The sequence below is a fragment of the Lepus europaeus genome, chromosome 10 (assembly GCF_033115175.1).
Source record: "Lepus europaeus isolate LE1 chromosome 10, mLepTim1.pri, whole genome shotgun sequence".
Taxonomy (NCBI): Eukaryota; Metazoa; Chordata; class Mammalia; order Lagomorpha; family Leporidae; genus Lepus; species Lepus europaeus.
Window position 1 is genome coordinate 124,796,313 of NC_084836.1, and position 27,572 is coordinate 124,823,884.

At 69.3% G+C, this 27,572-nt stretch overlaps 1 protein-coding gene across 1 annotated transcript; it reads left to right on the forward strand.

The window, feature by feature from the left end:
* Positions 1 to 429: 429 nt before the first annotated feature.
* SLCO4A1 (solute carrier organic anion transporter family member 4A1) lies at positions 430 to 19,773 on the forward strand. The gene is made up of 12 exons (XM_062202417.1): positions 430 to 528; positions 8,695 to 9,536; positions 10,462 to 10,552; positions 11,367 to 11,488; positions 12,859 to 12,970; positions 15,643 to 15,797; positions 16,447 to 16,642; positions 16,760 to 16,925; positions 17,003 to 17,175; positions 17,284 to 17,348; positions 17,562 to 17,710; positions 19,229 to 19,773. The coding sequence occupies exons 1-12, from the start codon at positions 446 to 448 to the stop codon at positions 19,463 to 19,465; spliced, it is 2,391 nt and encodes a 796-aa protein (XP_062058401.1). The 5' UTR covers positions 430 to 445; the 3' UTR covers positions 19,466 to 19,773.
* The last annotated feature ends 7,799 nt before the right edge of the window (positions 19,774 to 27,572 follow it).

Below are 27,572 nucleotides of genomic sequence, written 5' to 3' on the forward strand. Positions count from 1 at the left end.
GCTCGTCCCTGACCCGACCCTGGGCTGGACCTGGGAGCCATCCCGGCGGCCACTCCCGGCTTCCCGGACCCGGCGCAGGCCTTCCCGGAGGGCACCCGGCGGGACCGCCCCACCCGCCCGCGACTCCTCGCCCCCTGCTCGGGGCGACGACCTCACCGACCTCACGGCAGCAGCCGACGCGGCGCCCCGGGCCTGGGCAGGGAACCAGCGGCGGAGAGCGCGGGCCCCGCCGGCTCCGGAGATGCGGTCGCGCCGCCGCCCCGCGCCTTCGCGCCTCCCGCGGGTGCCCTCGGCCGCGCCCGCCCCGCCCCGCCCCGCCCCCGCGCGCGCGCGCTCAGCCGTCACCGGGGCGGGCTCTGCCCGGACCGCGCCGCCATTGGCCACAGGAGGTGAGGCCAGGGCCCTGGGCGGCCGCCGAGCCCCGCCCGCCTCTCTGCAGCGATGAATGAAGCGCGGGTGGGCAGCGCGCGGCGCTCAGAGCGTGGAGTGGAGCGCGCGGACGGCGCTTGGGGACGGTGCCTGGGAACGGTGAGCGCGCGGGGCGCGGGGCGCCGAGGGGCAGGGGAGCGGGGCGCGGCCCAGGTGCGCCGAGCGCCCGCCTGCTGACGTCAGGAGCCGGCAGGTGCCAGTGGACGCGGAGCTGAGCCAGCGGGAGCGAGGTGGCGCCAGGACAGGCGCGGTGGGGGCCGTCTGCGCGGCGGGAGGCCCGGGCACCGGCCGTGCGCCCCGAGCCCCTCCGCGGGCCAGCGGCGCCCCCGAAGTAAGGGGGGCGGATTGCTCGGCCCCTCGATGCCACCGCGCCAGGCTGGAAGAGCCGGGGCGCAAGAAGGAGGGCGGAGGGAAGGAGATGTAGCGAGCGGCTGCTGGCCCGGAGCGCGCTGGAGCTGCCGGCGCTGCAGGGGCGCGGCGGGTCTCGCACCTGCGGCGGATGCGGCTGTGGGGCGGGGCCCGGGGAGCGTGGTGCGTCCAAGTTTCCCGCGGCAGGGCGGGCTGTGTGCGCGCCTGTAGAGCTCCAGACACCTTGGGGAGCCGAGGGCGGGCTCGCCGGGCCGTTCCTTGCCACAAGGACGCTGGCCGCGACCCTCTCCCGGGTGCGCGGCTCAGAACCGCGGCCGGGGGCGTGGCGGGAGCCCGGGAGGGGCGAGGGGCACCCCGACCACGAGGGTGCTGGTCGCGACCGCGTCGGCTGGGCCCGGCTGACTCCGCACAGGGAGCCCCAAGGCGGACGCGGGAGAAACCTACACGGGCATTGCCAGAGGAGAGCCCAAGTTCCCCGCCCCGCGGCCGGGGTGGCCCTGGCGCAGTGTGCGGGCCTCGCTGGGGCTGTCCTGGGACTCTGCCCGCCCGGGCCCTGTTCCTGGATGCGTTGGGGCCGCAGTACTTTTCCACACGGCGGGGCCGGCTCTTGGTTCGCTTCCCTGGGCTGAGCTTTGGACTTGGTCACCTCTGTCCGACCGGGCAGGGCTCTGGGGGTTCCCCGCGGGCTGGGCCAGGTGCACCTCAGGGAAGAGGGTGCCTGGGGTGAGTGGCTACCTCTATAGGGCTGGTTGTGGTGACGCGACAGCTGGGGCGCTCACCTCGGCCTCAAGGCATCTTACAGACCCGTAGATTAAGGAGCAGGCAGGTTAAGGATTGGCCAGTGAGAGGTGGGAGGTTGGAATCTGGGCTTGTCTGACCCCAGGTGGGCTCTGTTCTAAGGGGTCGCATGGGAGGGGTCCAGGTAAGGGGACAACAGCGCACACAGAGAGGTCCTCCAGCAGGGAGCATTTCCCCTGTGCTGCCGGGAGGAGGCGGGGCGATGGCCTCAGGGTAGGACCCTGGTGCCAATCGGGAGCCAACTGGCCCTGCTGGCCCTGCCCGGGCACCGGTCCTGCTCTCCTGCGGGGCCAGGCCAGCAGTTGCTGCCAGGAAAATTCTTCCTCGAGCTGTTCCCTCCTAGGTGGCTGTGGGGCTCTCTGGGCGTGACCCACAAAGCTGGCACTGGGCAAGTCCCAACCAGGTCCCTCCCTACCTGGTGGTGAGGTGGCTGCTCACCCGGGGACCCAGTGGCCTGGGGAACGGGGGGCTGTTCCAGCCTCACTAAACAGCTGAGCCCCCAGGGACTGAGCAGTGAGGGGGCCCCCGCGGCCGCAGCTCGGGTTCCAGGTCTGTGACATCAGCCAGCACACGCTGTCGCAGCCCAGCAGGAAGTCAGAGCCTGGGCTGCGAGGCTCCGAGAGCAGCAGTGCCCCCGGGTCAGTAACAGGGGCCGTGCAAATTGGGTGGACTCGAACCGGAGCAGGCCAGGCCCTGACCGCTCCCCTGTGGGCCCATCACAGAGGGTGCAGGAGGAGCCCAGGGTCCCACGCTCAGCCGGCAGACAGCAGGGTGCAGGGGCGGGGCACCCAGCAGCTGGAGCAGCCACACCTGGGACACTCCTGCTTCCCTCCCGAGCCAGGTAACCTGCCCGTTCCCACGGATGTGCGGTCCCTGAGCCTGGCCACCACACGGATGCACGGTCCCTCAGCCTGGCCACCACGCCTGTCCTGGGGCTCCCTGCTGCTTGTTGGGCTGGTGTGGTCTTGCTGGGTGTGCGCGGTCACAGCGGGGGTGGACCCCCGTTCTTGGCCTCTGCAGGTGACTGGACAGGTGCTCAGGATGGCCCCCTTGAGGCGGGAGGAGGCCCTGGTGGCACGTGTGCCATGGATCTGTGTGGCCTGGAGCACCTTGCTGCCAGCAGCGGGACCCAGGTGTGTCCTCCGCGGTCCCTGCAGAGGCAGTGGCCGGGACCGGCACTGGGCCTTCTGGTCCGGGGGCTCCTCCTCCGCTGCTGGCCCCTGCTTGGCCCTCGGCCCACTGCCCTCCCGAGCTGGGGCCCCGCCTTTCCTGTAGCAGCCCTAGTGCCGCCCCCCCCCCCCCATCCTCTCCGCTTCTGGAGTCCGTCCTCCTAGGGCACAGTGGGGTTCCAGCTTCATGGGCGGGGCACTGCGGGTCGGAAGCTTGCACACGCCCCCTCTGCTCACTCTCCCGATGCCCTGGGGTGGACCTGGGTGGGACACCCAAGAGGGGGCAGCAGGGAACCCCTGGGAGACGGGTCTTTCTGGTGCCAGCCCTGGTGCCCTGGGCTCCCGGCGCTCACACAGCCCTTCTGTGCTGGCCTCCATGCAAAGTGGCTGGCTCTGGCTCCCTCACCTGCGCCTGGTCACCAGGGATGCAAATCAGGCTTCACCTGGCACGCTGTGGCGCTGCCACTCCCAGCCATCCCCCCGCCTCGCGGCTGCTGTATGAGTGCCCTTGGGCCTCATCTTAAAGAGGTAAAAGCTGGCCAGCGCCTCGGCTCACTAGGCTAATCCTCCGCCTGCAGCGCCAGCACACCAGGTTCTAGTCCCGGTCAGGGCGCCGGATTCCGTCCCGGTTGCTCCTCTTCCAGTCCAGCTCTGCTATGGCCCAGGAAGGCAGTGGAGGATGGCCCAGGTCCTTGGGCCCTGCACCTGCATGGGAGACCGGGAGGAAGCACCTGGCTCCTGGCTTCGGATCGGCGCAGTGCACCGGCCATAGCGGCCATTTGGGGGGGTGAACCAATGGAAGGAAGACCTTTCTCTCTGTCTCTCTCTCTCTCTCATTAACTCTGCCTGTCAAAAAAAAAAATTAAAAAAAATTTTTTTTTAAAAAAGCTATCTGCCCGGCCCTGTCGGAGAGGAGACTCCTGGTGAGTCTAGCAGGCGGCAGAAGGGTCCCGTGGTCACGGGGCTGAGCTGGAGGTAGGAGGGGCGGCTTTTCAGCTAAGGGAGCGGGCCCCGGGGAGCTCAGGCCGTGGCTGGAGCTCGGGCAGGTGGGATTGGCCTCGGCTGGTGGCCCCGCGGAGCCAGGAAATGGCAGGAGCCCAGAGACAGGGGAGAAGTGAAATGTGTGCTCTGCCCTACCGCTGAGTTCACGTGGGTTCACATGTCCAGCCTGGGAGCCCCCAGTGTGAAAACGGCACTGCCCACCCCGGCCAGCTCCGAGCCTCCCTGAGGACGGGTGCTTGGCCAGAGCCGCCAACGCTGCCCAGCTCCTGGCCTTCCCCGCTCGCTCTGTGCCCTGAGCCGAGGCGCAGCCCTGCAGGAGCCAAGTGCCTGGAGGGCGAGGGCTTCGGGGGCCGCTGCCCAGGCCCCTGGGGTGGTGGGGGCCACTCCAGGTGTCACCCGTGGTCTCAGATGGGGACAGAAGCACTCGCGACCGTGTGCTCACACAAGCTCTCCCCGCTGAAGCCAGGCATCCTCCTCCCCGCTAATCGCCTTGGCCTAATCCGCTGGCAGGTCCCTGGCCCCGGCCTGGAGGCAGCTCCTGGCCCCATTCCTGCCCCCCCAGGTGTGGGCGGAGCCAGCGGGGATTAAGCCCCCCCAGCGGCCCCGTGCTGGGCTGCTCGGCTCTCCTTGCTCACGCGGGGAATGGCGTCTGCGCTCTCCTGGGCGGAGGACGTCGGCCGAGCCCCCAGGCCAGCCTCTGCCCCCGCTGAGCTGCAGGGCCGGGCGGGAGCCCAGAGGTGAGCCTGGCAGGCTTGGGGGGCCGGGCCGGGGATGGACCTGCCTCCGGCAGTGGGCTCAGCTTCAGGCTTCTGGGTGCATGGGCGTGGGCTTGATGCCGGTCTGCCTGTTACTATTTCCATATTAATAAGCGTGTGGGTTCCTGCGTGAATCCAGAGAATTCTGAGGACTGGCTCAATAGACCAGGCGACATGGAAAGGTTTAAGCTTTTTATTCATATTGCATAGGAGAGTGAGGAAGTCTGGATCCGCACAGAGCAGAGTAGGCCAAAGCCACGTGCGGCAGGCAGAGAGCGCAGGCGGCCCGGAGGCCACGCCCCGGAGGCCACACCCTGGAGGCCACGCCCCAAAGGCGCAGGGCAGCAAGGGCAGCAAGCGTCCATCATAGTGAAAAAAAGGGGTAAAAGGGCGGGCCCACCGTGTTTCAGGCCTCGTATCCACTTCCGAAGAGGCGTGGTCACGTAGCCTGATTGGCAGGTGGGCACACAAGTGTGGTCAGGTGGGGGCATGCGAGCACACAGGGGCGTGGTGAAGGCGTGGCCGTCCAGCGCACAGATCTACTCAACGTCCTGTCTGCCTGCCCGCACCAGGCTCAGGGACAGAGCCGTGGGCAGCTCTCCGAGGCTTCTCCCCCGAAGCCAGGCTCCTGGGGCCCTGGAGACCGGGATGGCTGTGTCTCCGTGTCTCTGATTCCCGGCCACGGGCGTCCTGCAGGGGGTCGTACGTGACAGCGGCGGGCTCCTCCGGGGCGGGGACGGTTTCCTGGGGCGGTCCCTGAACCCTGGCGCCCGCAGAGGCCTCACACCGTGGGCGCTGGTGCTGGTGTGGAAGGAGATCCCGGCCCATCACCTACGGCATCAGAGTCTGCAGGCGGGGACGCTCCTGGAGTTCCGTGGAGAGGGTGGTTCGGGTGGGGTACCCGGGGCCTGAGGCTGGGGTGCTGCTGGGAGCTGGGGCAGTCCTGGAGCCAGCCAGGGTGTGGCCTCCTCTGCCCACGGCCGCCCTGTCCCCACCCAGCCCTGTGGCTGCAGTCACCAGGCCCCGCCCATGGCTCAGGTCCACACCAGCAGCACCAGGCTCAGCTCACCTGCTTCTGCGCCGCTCTGTGGGCGCTGCCCAGCAGCCCATCGACCGCCCCTGCACGCGGCCAGCGTGGCCCAGGGGAGCCCCTCTGAGGGACGGCTCAGGAAGAGGCAGGTCCTTGGGACGTGACCTGGGCTCGGGCTGCCTGGTGCCCCCCGTGCCATCTTGGGGACATGGGGACGTGCCCATGTGTCCTTGGGATGTGACCTGGACTCGGGCTGCCTGGTGCCCCCCTCTGCCATCTTGGGGACATGGGGACGTGCCCAGTGTCATTAGGACGTGACCTGGACTTGGGCTGCCTGGTACCCCCCGTGCCATCTTGGGGACATGGGGATGTGCCCAGTGTCATTGGGACGTGACCTGGACTCGGGCTGCCTGGTGCCCCCCTCTGCCATCTTGGGGACATGGGGACGTGCCCAGTCTCATTGGGACGTGACCTGGACTCGGGCTGCCTGGTGCCCCCCTCTGCCATCTTGGGGACATGGGGACGTGCCCATGTGTCCTTGGGACGTGACCTGGACTCGGGCTGCCTGGTGCCCCCCGTGCCATCTTGGGGACATGGGGACGTGCCCAGTGTCACATGGCCCCTCTGCCGGGGCTGCTGAGAGCAGGGAACCGGGGTGAGGCTCTGTCAGTCGCTGCTGCCGCGGGTTACCAGGGCACCGCCGGGCACTTTGTCAAATCCAGTTCCAAATGGAGAGAAGCCACGGGCACCCACGTGTGTACACACGCACACGTGTGTACACATACACGTGCACACACACAAGGTTCCAGAGAGTTCCCGAGGCCAGCTGCAGCATCCTGTGCTCTCCGAGGGGCTGAGACCAGGAAGGGAAGGCAGAGGGGGGCCCCGATGCGGGTCAGCGGTCACGGCCTGGCCCACAGCCACAAGGGCAGGCACGAGGTGCCCTTCAGGCCCAGCCGTGGACCGCGGCTGTCTCAGAGGCAGGCAGGTCCCAGAAAGCAGCCCAGTTCCCTGGGACCGAGACAGAGGGGCTGGCTGTGCCTGCCGAGGCCTCCTGGTGTGGCTGCCGTGGCTACAGTGCCCACCCCCCACGTCTCGCTGTGCCGTGTGCTCAGCCCAGACCCCCTTATGTCCAGGCCAAGATGGACATGGACACTGGCTGCCACTTCCTGGAACGGTGCTGTCCCCACCACGCAAAGGCACTCTGGCCAGACCTTGGCGCTGGAGCCACAGCCCTAAGACTCAGGAACATCCTGTGGCAGGTGCAGGAACCTGGGACCTTCCTCCTGGCCCTGAGTGCCCGGCATCACACCTGCTGGCTCAGCTGAGGCGGGACAATGCCAGGTGGCACCACTGTGGCCTGCCCCCCACCCCGAGTCGCTGCTGGTGGGGCCCAGAGCCCTGGAGAAGGGCCTCCCAGCCCGGTGGGGCAGCCCAGTGCTAGGGCAGTCCCGGGCTGCATCGCCTGAGGGGGCAGATCGCACACTGGGGGAAGGCAGGCAGTCGCCCCCAGCGGCCCCGGCCGGCCTGTGGTGGGCAGGGACACCAGTTCGCCGGCCGGCGTGTAGCAGGATCCTAACCACGCAGTGCAGACACAGGAGGCGAGGGCTGCTCTCAGGGGAGGCGTTTGTATTTGTCAGAGCTTCGAGTTCAGCCGGAGCTGTGGACGGCTCTGCCCTGCGGGCCTCTTCTCAGACGAGGCCACTGCTGGTGGCCAGTGTCGAGCACCCGGCCTCCCCTGCGCCCTGTGTGGCTCTGACCCTCCCTGCTGCCTGTGTGGCCCCTGGAGGCCGGGCCCCCCGGGGTGCAGCAGGTGCACGAGGGTGACGGCCGCATAGACCTCGGTTTTGCAGGTCACTCACGTAGGACACCCCCAGGTGGCTCTGAGGACCTCTCACTTTCCCTGCAGCAAGGCTGGTCCACGCTGCCCCCTGCACGCAGCCCTTAGGTCCCGCCCCAACCCAGGACAAGTGCCTGGCATTCACGTGTGTTCACATGACACATGTATGTGTCCCTGTGCCTGTGTCTGAATGTGCATGTGTGTGGTGGACTGAGAAGGTCATGCCTCTGGCCTGCTTTCACCCGACTCCCTGTGTCCTTGTGAGCCTGGAGAGCGTGGTGCTGTCCGGGGCCGCAGAGGGAGGCCTGGGCGGGGCCGCACTGAGCCCCAGGGGCGGGGGAGCTGTGGCTGAGGTCCCCAGCAGGTGCAGTATGGGGGATGCGGCTGAAGGGGCGCAGCCCCAGCCGTGAGCTGGGTGAGAGGGTGGCCCTGGGTGGGCTGCTGGGGACGAGGAGGGCTGTCCCGCTGGGGCCCTGGGCTACAGGTGTCCCCTGGGTTTCAAAACAAAGCAAACCACAGCTGGCTGAAGTCCGGTTGCCTGCAGAGGCCCCGCCCCCGGGCCCCGCCCCGTCCTCACCTGCCACGTGGGGAAGCCGGCGGCGTGTGTCTGCTCAAACACAGCTTGCCAGGCCTGCCTCCTCCTGAGTCCCGGGGCTCCTGTGGCTGCCTGACCTCCCGGGCTGGGTGCGCATCCTGGGGCCGAGGCAGGAGAAAGGCCTTGTCTGGGGGCGGAGTCTGCCGCTGGGGGCCGGGGCCGCTGGGCAGCTGGGGGCAAGAGCGGTCAGACAGAGGCCCCCGGCCCTGAGCACGTTTTGAGAACTCTGCAGCCAAGGGGGAGCAGGGACCCCCACCCGCCGGCCACCCCTTTGCCGTTTGTCCCCCAGGGTCAGGTGCCGGGGCTCCGGGCAGCTCGCGCCTGCCTCGCTCACTCCCGGCACCCTCCAGACTGCACCAGCACCCATCTCTTTCCTGCCCCCAGCGCAGGGGTGCAAGGAAGCATGAGACACGTGGCCGCCAGGTGGCAGAAAGCGGAAGTGCAGCTCCCAGGCCGGGGTCCCAGGCCCCAGGGCACACCCGGGCTGACTCTGCCGAGCCCCGGGCCCTGTCTGTGACCTCCGCCTGGGGGCTCTGCTCCTCCAGCCCCAGCCACCCCGGGTTCTGGCCAAGTGCTGGGCGACCCCCCCCCCCAGGCCAGGCCACGTGGCCGGGGCTGAGGTTCCGAGGGTGGGTGTGGGAAGGAGGACCCCGTGATGGGTGCAGGCAGACAGACCCACGTTTGCTAACCAGAAATTCTTCTCACAGAGAGAAGCGAACCCCCCGGGCTCGGTCGCCGCCACGCCACCGCGTCCCAGCGATGCCCCAGCACTCCGTGGGGGACACGCCCTTCGACCCCCGGTCTCAGCTCCTCCTCCTCAGCCCCTCCACAGCCCTGGACCAGGAAAGCGGGCTTGACCCCCTGCCGCCCAGCGGGGTGCCCTGCCCGGCGGCCCAGAGCCCCCTGGCGTGCAGCAGCCAGCCGCTGTGCCAGCTGCCGGCCCAGAAGCCCGGCGGCCAGGCGGCCCGCGAGGTGCGGTACGTGTCGGCGGGGCCACGGGCCACGGCCTGCGGGTGGTGGGCCTTCACGCCCGGGTGCCTGCAGGTGCTCAACACGCCCCAGGGCTTCCTGCTGTTCCTGTGTGCGGCCTCCTTCCTGCAGGGCATGACCGTCAACGGCTTCATCAACACCGTCATCACCTCCGTGGAGCGCCGCTTCGACCTGCACAGCTACCAGAGCGGCCTCATCGCCAGCTCCTACGACATCGCCTCCTGCCTCTGCCTCACCTTCGTCAGCTACTTCGGGGGCCAGGGGCACAAGCCGCGCTGGCTGGGCTGGGGCGTGCTGCTCATGGGCGCCGGCTCGCTGGTGTTCGCGCTGCCCCACTTCACCGCTGGCCGCTACGAGGCGCGGGTCGCTGAGGGAGCCGGTGCCTGCCCCTCCAACCGCAGCGCGGCCTGCGCCGACCGCACCTCGGGCCTGTCCAGCTACCGTCTGGTCTTCATGCTGGGCCAGTTCCTGCACGGCATGGGGGCCACGCCCCTCTACACGCTGGGCGTCACCTACCTGGACGAGAACGTCAAGTCCAGCCACTCGCCCATCTACATCGGTGAGCGCGGCGCCGAGGGGCCGGGGGAGGGCTGTGAGCGGCGGGGCTGGCGCTGGCCGAGCCAGGACGGCGGCCTGAGCGGCGTGAGGCCTGCTCACCCCGGCCCCACTTTGCACGCACCCCTCGTTCACGTGGGCCCACAGGCGAGCAGTGGGTCCAGCTGAGCACCAGGGCAGAAGGTGACGCGGCCTGTTTGGTGAGGACCCCCGCCAAGGGCCCCCCAGCCACTGTGCCTGGAACCACAGCACAACGCCCACATTCAGGGTCCAGATGCGGGGGTGTGCCAGGTCAGCCAGCTGCGCAGCCCCAGTGCCCCTGGGAGGTCAGGGTCTGTGTGGATAAGTGACAGGGGACCGTCCTGGCCACGTGGGGCGGGGAACACACGGAAGGGCCAGGCAGAGTCCCCTGAGGCTGGAGTCAGCAGGTGCAAGACCACCGAGCCGGCCACCCAGCTCCAGCCCTGGGTGTGTGGGCGGCCCTGCAGCCACTTCCCACTGCCCGCTGCCCGCTCTCCAGGCGGCCTCTGTACGGCCATTTAGAAACTTCAGGACGGGCACGGGAGTACCTGGCCACACTTCCGTGGCCTAGCTGGACTCTTGTGGGGCTGACGCTGGCTTCCTGGGTCACCCAGCACAGATGGCATTGGCCCCGGCCGTCACTCACGTCTTCGGACTCCTCAGGGCTGTGGCTCAAGCCCGGCCCGGGCCTTCCCCTGCAGGCCCAGCTCCTCGGGGACCGCTCAGCTCAGCGGGGTCTCTGCGGGGTTTCCCGAGGGAGGGCCCGGGGACACCTTGGCTTTGGGGGAACTTCCTGAGCCCAGGTTCCAAGACCAACTGCCTCACAGGGCCCCCGGGACAGGGCGGGGAGGGGCTGTGGGGGGGCTCCGGGGGCTGCACGGTCCCTAATGCCCCCATTTGCCTCCCAGCCATCTTCTACACCGCGGCCATCCTTGGTCCTGCCGCCGGCTACCTGATGGGCGGAGCACTGCTGACCATCTACACGGACGTGGGCCAGCGGTGAGTGCCCCTCGGGAGGGCCCCCGTGTCCCTGAGAGGTGGCTCCGGGCGGGCAGGGTCCAGTCAGAGGTGGCCCCGGACGTGGGGGCTCTTGGCCCTGCTGAGCGGGCTGCAGGGCAGGTGCACGCTGGCCCAGGCCCCGGGCTCAAAGCCCAGCTCTGGTGCCCTCAGGAGAGCCAGGTGGCTGCTCCGGCTGCAGCTCCGACTGCTTTGTCGCCTGCATTTCCGTTTGTGTGACGGTTTGTAGGAATTGTAGCAGGAGAGGGAGAGAGCCGGAGGGGGTGGGGGAGGAGAGGAGAGAGGGGGAAGGAGAAACCCTGGGGGCTCTGGCCCAGGCTCCCTGCCTCCTGCTGGCCCCACCCCTCCGCTCCCCTAGAATGGGTCTGGGAGGCGCAGAGTGCGGGGAGGGGGGAGCGGGGAGGGGAGGGTGTGGGGAGGGGGGTGCGGGGAGGGGGGTGCGGGGAGGGGGGTGTGGGGAGTGGCTGCCATCTTCCTCTCCAGCTCGCTGACCTTGAAGCTGACGTGTGGCGTGGGGGGCTCCTGGCTGCTCCAGCTGAGCCGCTGCCCCCAAGATTCAGGAGGCCAGGGGGCGCCCTCTGCCACCCCTGCCCTGCTGCTGGAAGGCTCCTCGCCCCACAACACCGCACAGCCAGAGCCCGCTGAGGTCTCGCCCGAGGGCCAGAAGGGCTGGGGGCTGGGGCCTGTGTGCAGAGGGAGCCTGGAGGGCTGCTTGGAGGAAGAGTCAGCTGCCCAGCACGTGTACTGTGGAGGGCAGGGGTGGGCTGGCCACTGACCCAGTGCACTGCCCCTGCAGGACGGAGCTGAGCACCGCCAGCCCCCACTGGGTCGGCGCCTGGTGGATCGGCTTCCTGGGCTCCGGAGCGGCGGCTGTCCTCATCGCCATCCCCATCCTCGCCTACCCCAGGCAGCTGCCAGGTGGGCCCCAGACAGCACCCCGCCCCCCACTGAGCAGACAGACCCCGCCCCCGCCTGAGCAGACAGACCCCACCCCAGCCTAAGCAGACAGACCCCGCCCCCGCCTGAGCAGACAGACCCCGCCCCCGCCTGAGCAGACAGACCCCGCCCCCCCAGCCTGAGCAGACAGACCCCGGCCCCAGCCTGAGCAGACAGACCCCGCCCCCAGCCTGAGCAGACAGACCCCGCCCCCGCCTGAGCAGACAGACCCCGCCCCCCCAGCCTGAGCAGACAGACCCTGCCCCAGCCTGAGCAGACAGACCCCGCCCCCAGCCTGAGCAGACAGACCCCGCCCCCAGCCTGAGCAGACAGGACCCCGCCCCCCCCCAGCCTGAGCAGACAGACCCCGCCCCAGCCTGAGCAGACAGACCCCGCCCCCAGCCTGAGCAGACAGCACCCCGCCCCCGCCTGAGCAGACAGACCCCGCCCCCCCAGCCTGAGCAGACAGACCCCGCCCCCCCAGCCTGAGCAGACAGACCCCGCCCCAGCCTGAGCAGGCAGACCCCACCCCCCCACCCTGAGCAGACAGACCCCACCCCAGCCTGAGCAGACAGACCCCGCCCCCAGCCTGAGCAGACAGACCCCTCCCCCAGCCTGAGCAGACAGCACCCCGCCCCCAGCCTGAGCAGACAGACCCTGACCCCAGCCTGAGCAGACAGACCCCGCCCCAGCCTGAGCAGACAGACCCCGCCCCCAGCCTGAGCAGACAGGACCCCGCCCCCAGCCTGAGCAGACAGACCCCGCCCCAGCCTGAGCGGACAGACCCCACCCCCAGCCTGAGCGGACAGACCCCGCCCCCCCAGCCTGAGCAGACAGACCCCGCCCCAGCCTGAGCAGACAGGACCCCGCCCCCCCCCCCAGCCTGAGCAGACAAACCCCGCCCCCAGCCTGAGCAGACAGACCCTGCCCCCAGCCTGAGCAGACAGACCCCGCCCCCAGCCTAAGCAGACAGGACCCCCACTCCCTCACCCCCACCCCTCAGAGCGAGGGAGCCACAGCCGCGGTCCCCTGTTCTCCCATCACTTCCACCCACGGGGCAGAATCTGCTCTTTGCTTTGCTGTCGGGCTGGGGCGGGCAGGCCTGGCCAGCTGTGGGCGCTGTCCTTCACCCCGGGCCAACAGCAGGCTTCTCCCAGCTGCCCCCCCATCCCCCTCCTGCTGCTCCCCCCAGGCTTCTGTCACTGCCCTTTGTTCCCAGACGCTGGAGGGCGGCGGGTGCAGGGCGGCGGGTGCAGGGTGGAGGGTGACAGGTGGCAGGTGCAGCGTGGCAGGTAGAGGGTGGCGGGGCCAGGCCCCCAGAACCGTGGCTGCACTGACTCCTCGTCTCTTAGGCTCCCAGCGCTACGTGGTAATGCGGGCAGCAGAAACGCACCGGCTGGGAGACGGCAGCCGCAAGGCCACCAGCAGCCCCGACTTCGGGAAGACCGTCAGGGACCTGCCCCTGTAAGGACCTGGGGGCCCAGGGAGGCCGGGCGGGGTCACCTGCGCATGTGCCCAAGACCCGCTGAGGGCCCCAGATGGAGTCAGTGTGCCCCGCCACGAACCCAGGAACCTCGGCGTAGCAGCCCCAAGGGGCTCGGGCCAAGCTGCCCAGTGCCCAGGGACAAACCAGGGGCCAGGAGGGGCCAGGCAGGGGTCAGGCAGGAACCGGGCAGGGGCCATCCAGGACCATCCAGGGGCCAGGCAGGGGTCAGGCAGGAACCGGGCAGGGGCCATCCAGGACCATCCAGGGGCCAGGCAGGGGTCAGGCAGGAACCGGGCAGGGGCCATCCAGGGCCATCCAAGGACCGGGCAGGGGCCATCCAGGACCATCCAGGGGCTGGGCAGGGGCCAGGCAGGAACCGGGCAGGGGCCATCCAGGACCATCCAGGGGCCAGGCAGGGGTCAGGCAGGAACCGGGCAGGGGCCATCCAGGGCCATCCAAGGACCGGGCAGGGGCCATCCAGGGCCATCCAGGGGCTGGGCAGGGGCCAGGCAGGAACCGGGCAGGGGCCATCCAGGACCATCCAGGGGCCAGGCAGGGGTCAGGCAGGAACCGGGCAGGGGCCATCCAGGGCCATCCAAGGACCGGGCAGGGGCCATCCAGGACCATCCAGGGGCTGGGCAGGGGCCAGGCAGGAACCGGGCAGGGGCCATCCAGGACCATCCAGGGGCCAGGCAGGGGTCAGGCAGGAACCGGGCAGGGGCCATCCAGGGCCATCCAGGGGCCGGGCAGGGACAGCAGTCGCTGTGCAGGGCCCCGGCTGTCCTGGCACCTGCCGGCCCGAGGTTTCCTGCGGGCCTGGGTGCTGAGGGGTCCCCAGCAGGGTCTCAGGGACCCTGACACCCTTCCCGGGAGCCCCCTCGAGCAGCCTGCTGCCGTCCCGCTGAGCGTGGCCTGGGCCTCCGCCCGGGAGCCCCAAGTGCTGCCGCCTCCATGCCCCGCCTCCCCCACCGCCCATCTGGCCCGGCTTTCCCAAGCCCACGGCACTGCCAGGCTTCACTCAGAGCAGGGGCCGGAAGTCCTGAGCCCCTGGGCCTCACAGGGGCCACGTGGGCCTGCGGGCTCCTGGAACCCGGCCCCCTCCTCACCCCCAGGGCACCCAGCAGGACGTCCTGGCCAGGGAGGGGGGCGAAGGCCCATGTCGGCCCCGCCCACTGCGGAGGGGGTGTGGCCCCTGACCCCTGCGGCCCGGGGCTGGGGGGCTCACACGCAGAGCTGCTCAGGGCTGAGTGAGGCCACTGGGCTCAGGGCGAGGTGTGCACGGTGGGAGCCCCGCCCGGGGGGCCGGGACCCCAGGGCTGTCACTGTCCATCAGGCAGCAAGGAGCCCCTGCCCCGGCTGAGTTCCCTGACCTAGTTGATGAGGGTAAGCGAGTCCTGGCACGGTGCCCACCCTGAGCCCCGGCTGGGGCTGACGGAGCCTGCATCCCACGGAGGCCACCACACCCTCGCTGGAGCCTGGCCAAGCCCCCCCACCCAGCACCGGGCCCCACACCCCAGGACGTGCCGGGAGGCGCCAGCGCCCTGTCCTTGGCCATGCTGCGGCGGTCAGCGGTTGGCCCGAGGGACAAAGGCGGGGCTCAGCCGGGACCCCTCAGGTGTCCACGAAGCCAGAGCGGCTCCTTCTCTAAGCAGCCGCCCCTCCGGCCACTGCTGGCCCCCAGACGGCCGCACCACACACACTCGCCCGTCAGAACGGGGGCTGTTGGCCCAGGTCCTCTGCGTGAGGAGCATTTGAGTGACAAGCGCCGGGAGTTGTCACAGCCATCTGTAGAGCTGGCAGGGGCGGGAGCGTGGCTCTCCCGCCGGGGACGGGGTGGACTTAAAGGGTTCCCTCCCTGGGTGGGGGGGTGCCTGCCGGGCGACAGGCGGCAGGGAGGGGTGCGGCCCCTGCAGGATCCGTGGTCTCCAGTGGGGAGGGGAGCAGGGGGCAGCCCAGCCTGGGGGTTTCCCTTCGCTGGCTGCTGTGGTTCTGTGGCCACTGCTGGTTCTGTGGCCTCCACGTTTCGGCCATAGCGTGGTCTCTGACGTGCGAGCAGTGACAGCGACCCTCCCCCCCGGTCCTCAGCTCACGTGGGCACCGATGTGGAGCTGGGTTCTGTCAGGCTCCGGTCTCTGTGCCGAACCCCAGGGAGTCTGGTCAGGGCCACCCCGGGGTGGGGGGGGCCTGAGGTTGTCCTCCCCCAGGGCCATTGGTGCACAGGTTCCCCGGCGCTCAGAGGGTCCCAGGCCAGACTTGCGGGGGAATCAGCAGGCTGACTAGGGGGCCCTGCAGCCCTCCGGTAGCCACGTGCAAACCACGAGGAGGAGGGAGCCAGCCTCGCCCACCTGGGGGCTCCCGGGAGGGCCCTCGAGCCAAGCTGTGGCCCAGTCCCCTGGACGTGGCGACCACCCCTTCCCCAGGCAGCTCTCTCCCGGCCGCCCGTCTCGGTCACCGGGGTCTGCCCCTCCGCGGCCCTCGGTTCCCTCGCCGCCAGAGCCGCCCCTTGCACCCCTTCTGTTTTCTCTGGAGCCTGCAGGGCGCCCCTCGCTGCCCCGTCCCACGCCCCTCCCCGCTGGGCCTCAGGAGCTGCGGCTTCCTCGCGACCCGGCCCGCGCTGACCCTCCGTCTCTGCGGCCCCCCCGCTGTCCAGTTCCATCTGGCTGCTCCTGAGGAACCCCACGTTCGTCCTGCTGTGCCTGGCGGGGGCCACGGAGGCCACGCTCATCACCGGCATGTCCACGTTCGGGCCCAAGTTCTTCGAGTCCCAGTTCAGCCTGAGTGCCTCGGAGGCCGCCACCTTGTTCGGTGAGGAAGCGGAGTCGTGCGTTCTCTGCGGTGCCAGGGGCCGTGGGAACCGAGATGGGGCGCGGGGCGGGGGCAGGCGTGGGCCGGGCCGGCAGGGAGGGCCTGCCGGGCCGAGAGGCGGCGGCGGCGTGGGCAGTGCCGGGGAAGGCCAGTGGTCCCCCAGGTGGGAGGTTGGGGGCCCCTCTCAGACCCCCTCGCTCCACCAGCGTCCAGGGGCACCTGCTGTGTGCCAATCACTCGCTTGGTGGGAGGTGCCAGGTGGGCAAGGTTGGCCCAGGAGCGCGTGGAGCCGTGTCACCCCAGACACCCCTCTTGGCCTTCCCCCGCCGTCCCAGGGCCCCCCTTCCTCAGCCCCTCTCGCTGGCAGACCCCACCCCACTCTTGCCCTGTAGGGCAGGTCTCAGTCCCAGGACCTGTGGGACCCCCCCTTGGGGGCCCTCCTTCCCCGGTGCCCCACCCTGCGCACCTGTTAGCGTGGGGTCCCATCCCTGCTGCCGACTCCACGTGGCACAGGCTTCTGTGGACGACCCCCCCCCACGCTAGGCCTTGGTGGGCGGGGGCACGAAGCTGCCCTGGAGGCCGGACCCTGGGTGCCCGGCCCCCTCCCCCGCCCCCGCAGGCCTCTCCTCAGTTTCCCGCCTCCCCGCAGGGTTCCTGGTGGTGCCGGCGGGCGGCGGCGGCACGTTCCTGGGCGGCTTCTTCGTGAACAGGTTCAAGCTACGGGGCTCGGGCATGGTCAGGCTCTGCCTGCTCTGCACCCTCACCAGCCTGCTGGCCACCCTGGTCTTCCTCACGCACTGCCCCCACGCGCCCGTGGCCGGGCTGACGGCCGCCTACGACGGCAGGTGAGGCGCCTGTGTGCACTGCACGTCGGGCGGGTGGGGTCCGGGCCGGGGCCGGCTCCCTGCCCGCCAGGCTCCGGTCTCCATTCCTGACCCCTGACCCCTGCCGCCTCCCCCCAGCCCGCTGCCCGGAAGCCGCCCGACGCCCGCCGCGGCCTGCAATGCCTCCTGCGGCTGCGGGCCCCAGCACTACAGCCCCGTGTGCGGCTCTGACGGCCTCACCTACTACTCCCCCTGCCACGCGGGCTGCCCCGCGGCCGCCGAGCCAGGCCCTGACGGCCAGCAGGTGAGCATGGCCCTGCCCGCTGCCCCCGGGGGGCCCGCCCCTTCTGCCTGTAACCGGCGCTGTGGTTGGGCCCTCAGGTGCACCGAGGCTGTATTTGTGTCGCCCAGAACCTGTCCTCGGGCCTGGGCCACGCGACCGCGGGGAAGTGCGCTGTGCCATGCCGGGCCAAGCCCCTGCTGCTGGTGTTCGTGTTCCTTGTCATTGTCTTCACCTTCCTCGGCAGCATCCCCGCGCTGACCGCCACGCTACGGTAAGCCCGGCCGGGCTCGTGACCGCTGACCTCTGGCCCCGAGCCGCCACCAGGGGGCACGGTGATGCGGCCGCGCCTCGTGGGGGCTGACGCTGTTTCCCGGTGCAGGTGTGTCCATGAGCAGCAGAGATCCTTTGCGCTTGGAATCCAGTGGATCCTCGTGAGAACACTAGGTACTGTGCCCTGCGCCGGGGTCCGCAGCCCGCATCCCACCCATCACCCCCTCACTGTCCACTAGAGGGCGCCATTGCCATTCACTTGCCCAGAAGCTTTGTGCCAGAGTCCCCTGCCCCCGCCCAGGGCCGAGACCCCAGAGAAAGGGACGTTGGGGCGCCGGGTCCCTGGCCCCACAGCAGTGGGCACTGAGCACACCCCTCTCTCCACAGGGGGCATCCCAGGGCCCATCGCGTTCGGCTGGGTGATGGACAAGGCGTGCCTGCTCTGGCAGGACCAGTGTGGCCAGCAGGGCTCCTGCTTTGTGTACCAGAACGCGGCCATGAGCCGCTCCATGCTCGGCGTGGGGCTCACGTACAAGGTGGGCCTGGCCTGCGGCGGCGTCCCTGGGGCAGCTCCCACCTGCCACTTCTCGAAGCCGGTCTCTGGGGGGAGGGGCGGGGGGCCCAGGCAGACGGCGGGGGGCCCAGGCAGACGGCGGGGGGCCCAGGCAGACGGCGGGGGGCCCTGGCCAGGCCCACGCAGCTCCTGCTCCTGGGGCTGCTGTGCACAGCTTGGAGAGAAAACAGCCCCTTCCTTTTGCTTCCGGGGCTGCGGTCCGCGGGCAGCATCCTCTGTCAGCCGTGCACCCCGAAGCCCCTGGGGTTTCCCAGCCCGAGCCCCTGCCCTCCAGCCGCCAGGGACCTCCGGTGGTAACCGGTGCCCGGGCTGCCCTGGCGGAGGCCCCATGTCTTCTTTGGCTTTCTCGTCCCATAGAGGAGAGAGCACAAAACCTTCAGCATACAATGAAGTCCCAGGGTTCCGGGATTCCAGGCCGGCTCGGGGTTGGGGGGTGTCAGCCTGCAGGGGCCAGGAGGAGCTTCGAGCCAGAGGTCACCCAGAGCCTCTCCTGGGATTAGCATAAAAATAGCCACGCAGAGCCCAGACCGGATTCTGCCCCCACATCCGTGTCCTTGCTGGGGAGCCCGCGCCCGCGTGGGGCTGGTCCCAAAGCCCTGCAGGTGCTGATTGTCCTGTGCCCCATCTGCCGGTCCAATCTCCGAATGCCCACTGGGTCCCTCCCCAGATGGCCGCAACAGCCAGGGCTGGGCCAGTCTAAAGCCAGGAGCCTGGGGCTCCACCGGGTCTCCCATATGGGCCACCGCCGGCACTCAGATGGGGTGTGGCTGTCCCAGGGGCGACTTGGCTGCAGGGACACAGGCCGGGTGCCAGCAGGAGCCGGCAGCGTCCCTCCAGATAGCCCGCAGGCCTTTGCTGCTCCCTGGGTCCCCACGCAGCTGAGCGGGGCCAGCCCCTCCCCCACGCCCACCCTGGGGCCCAGGGAGACGCTCCAGGAAGCACGCTGGGTTCTGCCCGGGCCAGCATAGCCACAGACGTGCGCGCGGTGTCCTCACTCCCTGCACACCGTGGCCGGCCTGGTGGTGTCCGCGAGGCCTGCTATGGCTGCAGCCCAGGCTGCTGGCCGAGACGCCGGGGCGGCCGCTCCGTGTCGCATTTCTCTGCCTCCCACGCAGCAGAGGCCGACTCCGGGGTCTGCGCCCTCTCCAGGTGCCGTGGGCTCCGCGCCTTCCAGGGCCAGGTCTGGCTCTGGGCAGCGGTGGGCCCAGGACACCTCTGCCACGCCCCGCCTGCCCCATGCCTCTTGTCCAGGCCCCCACCCTGGAAAGATGCCCAGCACCTAAGGGCCCCCCCCCCGAGTCCAGGGGGCCCAACTGCATCCACAGAGACCTGGCCACATCGGGGGGTGGGGCGAGGGCTGGGGCTCTTCCGCCGGGAGCAGCACCTGTGCCCCTGTGGGAACTGGCCCCCTGGGAAAGGTGTACAGGCCTGGGGGAGGGTGGGCCAGGCTCCCCTCCCAGCGCTCCCCCTCCCTCCGCAGGTGCTGGGCTTCATCTTCTTCGCCAGTGCTTGCTACCTGTACAAGCCCCCCCCAGGGTCTCCGGATGGCCCAGAGGCCTCTCTGCCCAGCCAGTCCTCGGCCTCCGACAGCCCCGCCGAGCCCGCCCCCACCTCCACGGTGCCCCAGGAGCTTCCGGACGCCGGCCACAGCACCGAGGCCCCACGGGAGGCCCCACGTTGGATTCTGGGGCCCACAGTTGCGACGGAGACACAGTGAGGGGAGGCCTGGGCACGTGCCCGGCTCGGCCAGTGCTGAAGGAGCCCAAGGCCCCCCGGGACAGCAGGACGCTCGGCCCGCTGGCGCCTGCGGTCACCCCCCGCCCTCAGGGCTGGCCGCTCCGGAGGGGCCGTGTCGTGCCGGAGGCGTGCTCCCAGGACCTGTCATGCCGGCCATGTAAGGGCACGCGAGCAGTGGTCGTGGGCCATGTGGCCGGCGAGGCCCTGTGTACCTGATTGTAAATAGAATTTTGTATTTAAAGCTTACGGCCTGGACCGCGTGGTTATTGCTGTAGACCTGCAGAGTTGCTGGCTTCCCCATCCTGGGTGCGGTTCCTCACATGTGCCCCACAGGCAGCAGCCACTGGTGTGGTCCAGGGTCCTCCAGGGCCACCCCCTCCCCTTTGCCTGTCGCAGCCCACGGGCAACCTGGGCTCCATCTCTGCAGGCTGCGGTATGGGACGATGTGGCTGGACACAGCCGTGGGCACGGGAGACGGCAGCTGGTACAGCCACACATGTTAGCAGGTTAAAGCCCCGGCCTGCAGTGCCAGCGTCCCACATGGGCGCCAGTTCGAGACTGGGCTGCTCCACTTCCGATCCAGCTCCCTGCTGTGGCCTGGGAAAGCAGTGGAGGATGGCCCAAGTGCTTGTGCCACTGCTGCCCACGTCGGAGACCTAGCAGAAGCTCCTGGCTCCTGGCTTCTAGCTGGGGAGGGGGGGAGTTGCTGTAGCTGGGGAGGGGGGGAGTTGCTGTATCTGGGGGTGGGGGCTGTGTGAACCCCCCTGAGGTCCAAGAGGAGCAGGGGAGGGGCGAGGTGGACAGGGCAGGTCCTGCTTAGCTTGGCTGTGCCTGGCAATGGCTCAGCCTCCACACAGCCCAGCCACCACCAGATGGCTCCAGTGGGGGATTGGAGCTCATAAAGAACGCCGGGGGGCCGGCGCTGTGGCGCGGCGGGTAAAGCCTCCACCTGCAGTGCTGGCATCCGAAACGGGCACCGGTTCTAGTCCCGGCTGCTCCACTTCCTATCCAGCTCTCTGCTGTGGCCTGGGAAAGCAGTAGAAGATGGCCCAAGCCCTTGGGCCCCTGCACCCATGGGGGAAGACCCAGAGGAAGCTCCTGGCTCCTGGCTTCGGATTGACAGCTCCAGCCATTGCAGCCATTTGGGGAGTGAACCAGCAGGGGTGTGTGTGTGTGTGTGTATCTACCTCTCTCTGTAATTCTTTCAAATAAATAAAATAAGTCTTTAAAAAAAAATGCCTAGCCATGGGAGCACCCGACACGGCGACGCCAGAGACCCTCTCGGGGAGAGCCGGCCTTGGGACTCAGCCGTCCAGGGCCAGGGTCCTCCTGGAAGCTGGTGACCAACGCCAGACTTCTGCCCCCATACCCAGCCGCCTGGACACTGGTCTGTAGGAGCCTAAGGAAACACACACAGAAAGAGACTCCACAGGACACAGATGCACACGACGCCAGCGTGTGCGCCCAGCGTGTCTCCCTGCTTCTCGGAGGGGCGAAGATCGCATGGACAGGATGGAGATGGGGCCACTGCGGGCGAGGCCTGGACAGCCTCTGCCAGACACCCAGCCCAGGGACGAGGTTCCCTCTGCGGCCACCAGGGGGCGGGCAAGTCCACCTGAGGCGTGGACCTCGCAGACCCACTGACCCCACAGGGGCTTTGCTGGGCTGACTCCTGGCCAGAGCACCGGGAGGACCCTGCCCCTGCTGCACTGGGGTGGGGGCCCCCAGCAGGTACTGGGGAGGGCAGGCCACGGGCTGAGCTGAACCGTGGGCAGGAAGACAGCAGGCAGGAGCTGGGTGGGGGGGTGCAGAGGTGTAGGGCCGGCAGGGCCAAGCCCCAGGACAGCACTGACGGCAGAGGCCACCCCGCCCTGGGGAGCTCTCCGTCCACACCTCCCCGCACCGTGTCCTCCAAACCGCGACAGCTCAGGGCTCCAGTTCCGCTGTCTGTCCAGGGCTCTGAGGACGGAACCTGGCCGCCCAGGGGCTCGGTGGCAGCCAGCTGGTCATCCAGGACCTGGCGGCAGCCCATCCTGGTCTGAGTCGAGGCCGGGGTCCCAGCAGCGTCCTCTGCTGGGGGCACACAGGGTGGGCTGTGGGGGGCGGTGCCGGGCGTGAGAATCTGCCCTGGGTTCTGTTTCAGCCAGCAGCGTGTTAGAAGTATCAAGTGACAGCTGATTGGCGACCGCCGGCTCCACGGTCACCACATCGTGTGTGTTTAATTCACAGCCTGACCACTGATTCCACGTCCAGTACGGCAGCTGCTGGAGCGGCGTGCCAACGGGGGCCAGCACCGGAGCTGCTCGTCCGGGGGAGGGGTCCCAGACAGCAGACCTGGGGGTCCTGGGGGTCCAACCTTTCGTGCCTCAGTTTCCCACCCTCTAACGGGGGCTGCTCTCACCGTCCCGGTCTCTCGGGGTGGTTGGGTTATCGTAAGGCAGTGTGCAAAGCCCAACACCATCCTCAGCCAGCGTCCGCCAGCACCCACCGGGCCACCCCACCTCTCCCCAGAGCGTCAGGTCAGCCCAGAGTCTCTGCCCCGGGCCAGCGTTTCTGGGGTTTGGGCGTCTCCAGGGAGGGTCTCGGGCACCTGCACACTTGCCCCCCCCAGGCCGGCGGGAGGCCCACGCCCCACAGGTCCGAGTCCACGTGACTAAGGCAAGCAGCTCACAGCCACGGCACGTGGAGGTGCCTGATGAGGAGGCTCCGCAGCGGGGCCTCCACTCCTGCCACAGCCCCGTGGGGCTCTGCCCCTCCCCGGCCCCGCGCGCCTGGGCCCATGGGGGGGGGTGCGGTGGAGGGGCCGCCGCCCTGCCCCCACCCTGTGGGCGGGGCCGGGCCCCTGCTGGCTCGGTTCCTTGTTTTGTTCTCTGAGAAACAGCCTGTGCCTCACAAATCGTTCTCCCCTAATTGGATTTCTCCGAGGCCGTGATGGACGCCGATCTCCGCTCGCGGACGGGGAGCCGCCCAGCTCCTCCCGGCTCCCGGCTCCCGGCTCCCGGGGCGGGAAGAGCGAGACAGGAAGCAGGCGGGCCCAGGCCCCAGGTTCCGCACCCAGGGAAGGTGGCAGGTGCTCGCTCCAAAACCCAGGCTGTGTGACAACCAAGCAGGAAGTGAGGCAGGGCTTCTGCAGGCCCCGCCTCCTCCCAGCGCACCTGCAGGGCCTCTCCCAGGGTGGGACCCAGAAAGTCCCAGCAGCCGGGGAGGGAGCCCTGCAGGGTGGTGGGGCTGCCTGAGCTGCCCCTGGGGAACTGGGCAGGGCGTCCCAGCAGCCCCCTAGGAGGGCTCGGCTTCAGAGGAGCCCTCTCTGCCCCCCCAGCCACTGAGCGTGGGACAAGAGACCGAGGGACAAGTGCCGCGCTCAGCACAGCGCTGGATCCCCTCCCAAGCCCCACTGGCCACTGAGCTTCTGTCCTGGAGCGGGGGGGGGGGGGGGGGGGGGGCTGACGGCCTGCGGCGGGGGTGGGGGGCGGTTTCTGGCCCCAGCCTCCGCCCAGCGCCCCTCCCTGCCCGCCGGCACTCCAAGGCAGATTATCACAAAGCACCGAGAGAAGGGCCCGGGGCTGCGGCCATCATTCACCTCCATTTCCCACAGCCGGGAGGGAGACAGGTGCGCCCAGGGCAGCAGGGAGACAGGTGCGCCCAGGGCAGCAGGGAGACGGGTGCGCCCAGGGCAGCAGCTGGGCCAGGGACAGCTCATCACCACCTTCTACCCTGGGCCGGCCCTGGCTCCGCCCCACGGCGCTGCCCAGGCCATGGAGGGGACTGATGCCAGGTGCCCACGTGGGACCCGGGTGGTGGGACCCTGGGTAGAGGCCTGGGGAGGGGTCAGCCTGCAAAGGGGAGTGAAAGAAACACAAGGGGACCACGTGTGGGGCAGCGCCACTGGTGGAGGCTGGAGTGGGGTGGGTGGAGCCTGGGGCTGAGGGCCGCCCACACTGGACGTCCACTGTGCACAGTGACAGCAGCCGAGGGCAAGGACGGCCCAGGAGACACAGCTGAGTCCTCTGAGCTTGGTCGAACTGTGCCACGCGGCACCCACCCTCCCCCAGAGCCATGCATCCATCTTGTCCCCTACCACAGCCCCCCAGGAGGGCGTCCAGGTGGCCAGGCCCTCGCGTGTCCTGCTGACATGAGCCCCTGTGTTGACCCTGAGCCACCCGGGGTCTATGCTGACCGCAGCCCCTGTGGCGGGAGCCCTGGCCACGTGGTGTCAGCTGGGCCTCTGGGACAGACCCCAGCAAGCCCAGGGCCCCAGGCTGGGCTGTCTGGGGAATCAGGGCCGTCCGCAGGCTGCTGGGGAAAACCCTGGAGGCCGGGGGTGGGGGTGTCTCACTCCCAGTCTGCTGTGCCCCCGCCCGTACCCTGCTTGTCCCCCCCGGACGCGGCTGCTGAGGGCACAGTGACACTTCCCGAGTCCCGAGCAGAAGGGTGGCCTGGGCCTCTGGACCATGTGTGGGGGCCGTGGCGAGGAGGCCCTGTCCGCCTTGCTGTCCGAGGGCCTGGGGCTGCTGGGCGGGCAGGGGCCACCCACGGTGCTCGGGACCTCGGGCAGGGCCAGTTGGCAGGGGGCAGAGGACTAATGCCTGGCCGGCCATCAGCACCACGGAGGACCTGGGCTGGCCCTGGCCGGAACAGCCGGATCCAAGAGGACGAGACCAGCGTCGTGGCCTGTGGGGCCCTGCCTGGCACCTCCAGCCCAGGGCGCGAGTGCGGCAGGGAACAGAAACATGGACCCAGTCAGGAGCCGCCAGGGCGTCCTCGGCCTGCACGGGGCCTGGGGGCGGCCACCCGGGCATTCTCGGCCTGCACGGGGCCTGGGGGCGGCCTGCTCGGGGCTTGGGGGTGGCCTGCACGGGGCCTGGGGGCGGCCGCCCGGGCCCAGCGCCTGCCAGCAACTGGCGCTTTAGGTGCCCCAGCCTTGGCCTCTGAGCCCAGCTGCACTGACAGGGCTGGACCCGGGGGTGTCCAGGGGGAGGCGGACAGGCTGGAGCGGCCCCACTGCAGATGGGGTGGGGGCGGGAAGGCTGGGGAGCCCCCACAGCCCCTGTTCCCCTGCCCACAGGCGCTGTCCCCCGGCGAGGTGGCCAGCGTCTGGGACGTTGCCAGCCCGCAGCGGGTGTGCGTCTCCGAGGCCCCGAGAGCCGCGGGCCGTCCATCTCACGGGAAGTGACAGCGGCCGGATGCGCGCCCCGGGCTCCAAGCCGCCTGTGTCCACAGACACGTCCACAAATTGCTGCCTTTACTAAGGCACAAGCTCCCGGCTCCCGGGGCGCGAGCAGGCAGAACACGGCCTCTTGTTTTTCTCAAACTGCACAGACGGAACGGTTTGTCCCCCTGGGCTACGTGTGCTGTGTGTGCTGTCTTTTCCGGGAGCAAATCCCAAGGAGAGAAAGCCTTTTCCCTGGGGACCCAGAGTGAGGGACCCTCTTTCCTGCATGGGCGGGGGAGGGGCCTCGCAGCAAGGAGTGTCATTCCCCAGGTGGCCCCGCCCACCAAACCTGGGACTGTGCACGGGGCCAAGGGAGGACGGAGGTGGCCGCCCTGACAGCTGCCCCCCCACCCCGTCCCTCTCCCCAGGTGGTCGGGTTCTTCCCGCCCAGGCAATGGCTGAAGGGTGCCCAGAGCCCGCAGGTGCAGGGAACAGAGGTTTTATTACAGCCAGCAAGGGAGCCTCCCAAGCAGAGCAAATGCTAAGGCCGACTCGGCTCAGAGCTTCCCCCAGGGCCACTCTGTGAGGCCTCCGAGACAGCCCAGCACTCCGAGTTTTTTTTTTTTCTTTGACAGGCAGAGTGGATAGTGAGAGAGAGAGAGACAGAGAGAAAGGTCTTCCTTTTTGCCGTTGGTTCACCCTCCAATGGCCGCTGCGGCCGGCACACCACGCTAATCCGAAGCCAGGAGCCAGGTGCTTCTCCTGGTCTCCCATGCGGGTGCAGGGCCCAAGCACTTGGGCCATCCTCCACTGCCTTCCCGGGCCATAGCAGAGAGCTGGACTGGAAGAGGGGCAACCGGGATAGAATCCTGCGCCCCAACCGGGACTAGAACCCGGTGTGCCGGCGCCGCAAGGCAGAGGATTAGCCTGTTAAGCCACGGTGCCAGCCCACACCCCAAGTTTAATGTGCACTGTAAATTTATAGCCCTGTGGCTCAGCAGGTTCAGCGGCTGCCTGCGATGCCAGCATCCCAGAGTCCCGGCTGCTCCACTTCCGATCCAGCTCCCTGCTGATGCGCCTGGGAAAGCCAGCGAGGAAGGCTCAAGTGCTTGGGCCCCTGCACCCACGTGGGAGACCTGGAGGAAGCGCCTGGCTTCAGCCTGGCCCAGCCCGGGGCCATCACAGCCACGTAGGGGAGTGAAGAGGCGGATGGAAGATCTCTCTCTGTAACTTTACCTTTTAAATAAATAAACAAATAGCTCTTTTTAAAATGTATCACTACCTTAGAGAGGGAGGGAGCCCGAGCCGTCCTGGGGACTGCGGTGGGGGCTCCCCGAGTGGTGAGCGCCTTGTACTTGCCCAGACCAGCGACCACGGCCTCTTGCTGCGCTGCGCTGCGCTGGGCTGGGCTGGTCTTTACTTCAAGCCCCAGCGAGGGCGCCGCTGACCTAGCTGCTTTCTAAGCAGGCGTTTTTAAGAAGGAAAAGCATTTTAGTTTTTTCAGAATTTTCCTTCTTGCTGTTTTCCCGGGACCCTAGCTATGCCTGGCCTCACACCTGCGTGGGTCCCCAGAGCTGAGCCCCTCTGCCCGCCCCCTGCCCTTGCCCTGGCCTCGACCGTCGCCCAGCTCTGTCCCTCCTCCGGCTGCACCCTCTCCCCTGTGGACACAAACCCCTCAGGTCTTCCCTGTCCGTCCCCTCCTGCACGCCCCTCTCCCCTGGCTCCTGCCCACCTAATGCTCCCTCCTGAGTGCCCGGAAGGCCCAGGCCCCACCTGTCACCTGGCTCAGGCTGCACCGGCAATGCTGGAGGAGGGGCGGTGGCCGGGCAGTGGGAGACCGAGGAGGCCCGGCCAGGCGGCCACGGCCCCGCCCTGGAGAGGGACCTGAGGCCTCCAGCCAGCTTCCCGCCAAGCCGCACCCCCCCCCAGGTGTCCAACAGCTGCAGCCACCTGGGCCTCAGCTGCCTCTGTCCTGTCCCGGGCTGACCCCGTCCCCCGGAAGCAGCTCTGTCCTCACCCACACAGATCGGCCTGAGAAGCTGACCACGGCCTGCTCCTCAGAGACCCCGCCACTGACCCCATCAGCGAGTCCAGAGCAGCAGCTCTGCCCACGCCCAGCCCGGCCACCTTTGCCTATGAGGCCCCGACACGGGGCTGGGCCCTGAAGCCTCGTGGCTGAGCCTCCAGGGTCAGGCGGGACCAGGCCAGGCTGGGTCAGGCAGGGCTGGGCAGGGTCAGGCAGGGCTGGGCAGGGCCGGGCAGATCAGGCAGGGCCGGGCAGGGTCTGGCAGAGTCGGGCAGTGTCAGGCAGGGTCAGGCAGGACCAGGCCGGGCTGGGTCAGGCAGGGCTGGGCAGGGTCAGGCAGGGCTGGGCATGGCTGGGCAAGGTTGGGCAGGGTTGGGCGGGGCTGGGCAGGGCTGGGCAGGGTCAGCGGTGTCAGGTAGAGCCAGGCAGGGTCAGGCTGGGTCAGGCTGGGTCAGGCAGCATCGGGCAGGGCCAGGCAGGGTCAGGCTGGGTCAGGCAGCATCGGGCAGAGCCAGGCAGGGCTGGGCAGGGTGCCCTGCTGGGTAGGCGAGGGTCACTCCAGGACCCGGGTCTGAGGAGCAGGAAGGGGACATCCCACCTGGTTGTACGGCCCTGGCCGCCAGCTTGGGCTCACCAAAGGCCACGCACTTTGCGGGCGGCAAAGCCAAGAATGGAAGCCGCTGGGCAGGACCCCAGATCCGAGCCCCTCTCTGGCCAGGTGGAGCAGACCCAGCCACTCGGGAAAACCCAGCTGAGTGGGCCGGGGGCTCCTGCAGGGGGCCTGAGTCAGCAAAAAGCTGCAGCAGTGGGCGGGGCCACAAGGTCGCTCCTCCCTCCCCTCAGCCCACGAGGTCCCAGCAGGGCCCATGGGCTTGGGAGGACCCCACCCCTCCTGGGAGCCCGGCGAGT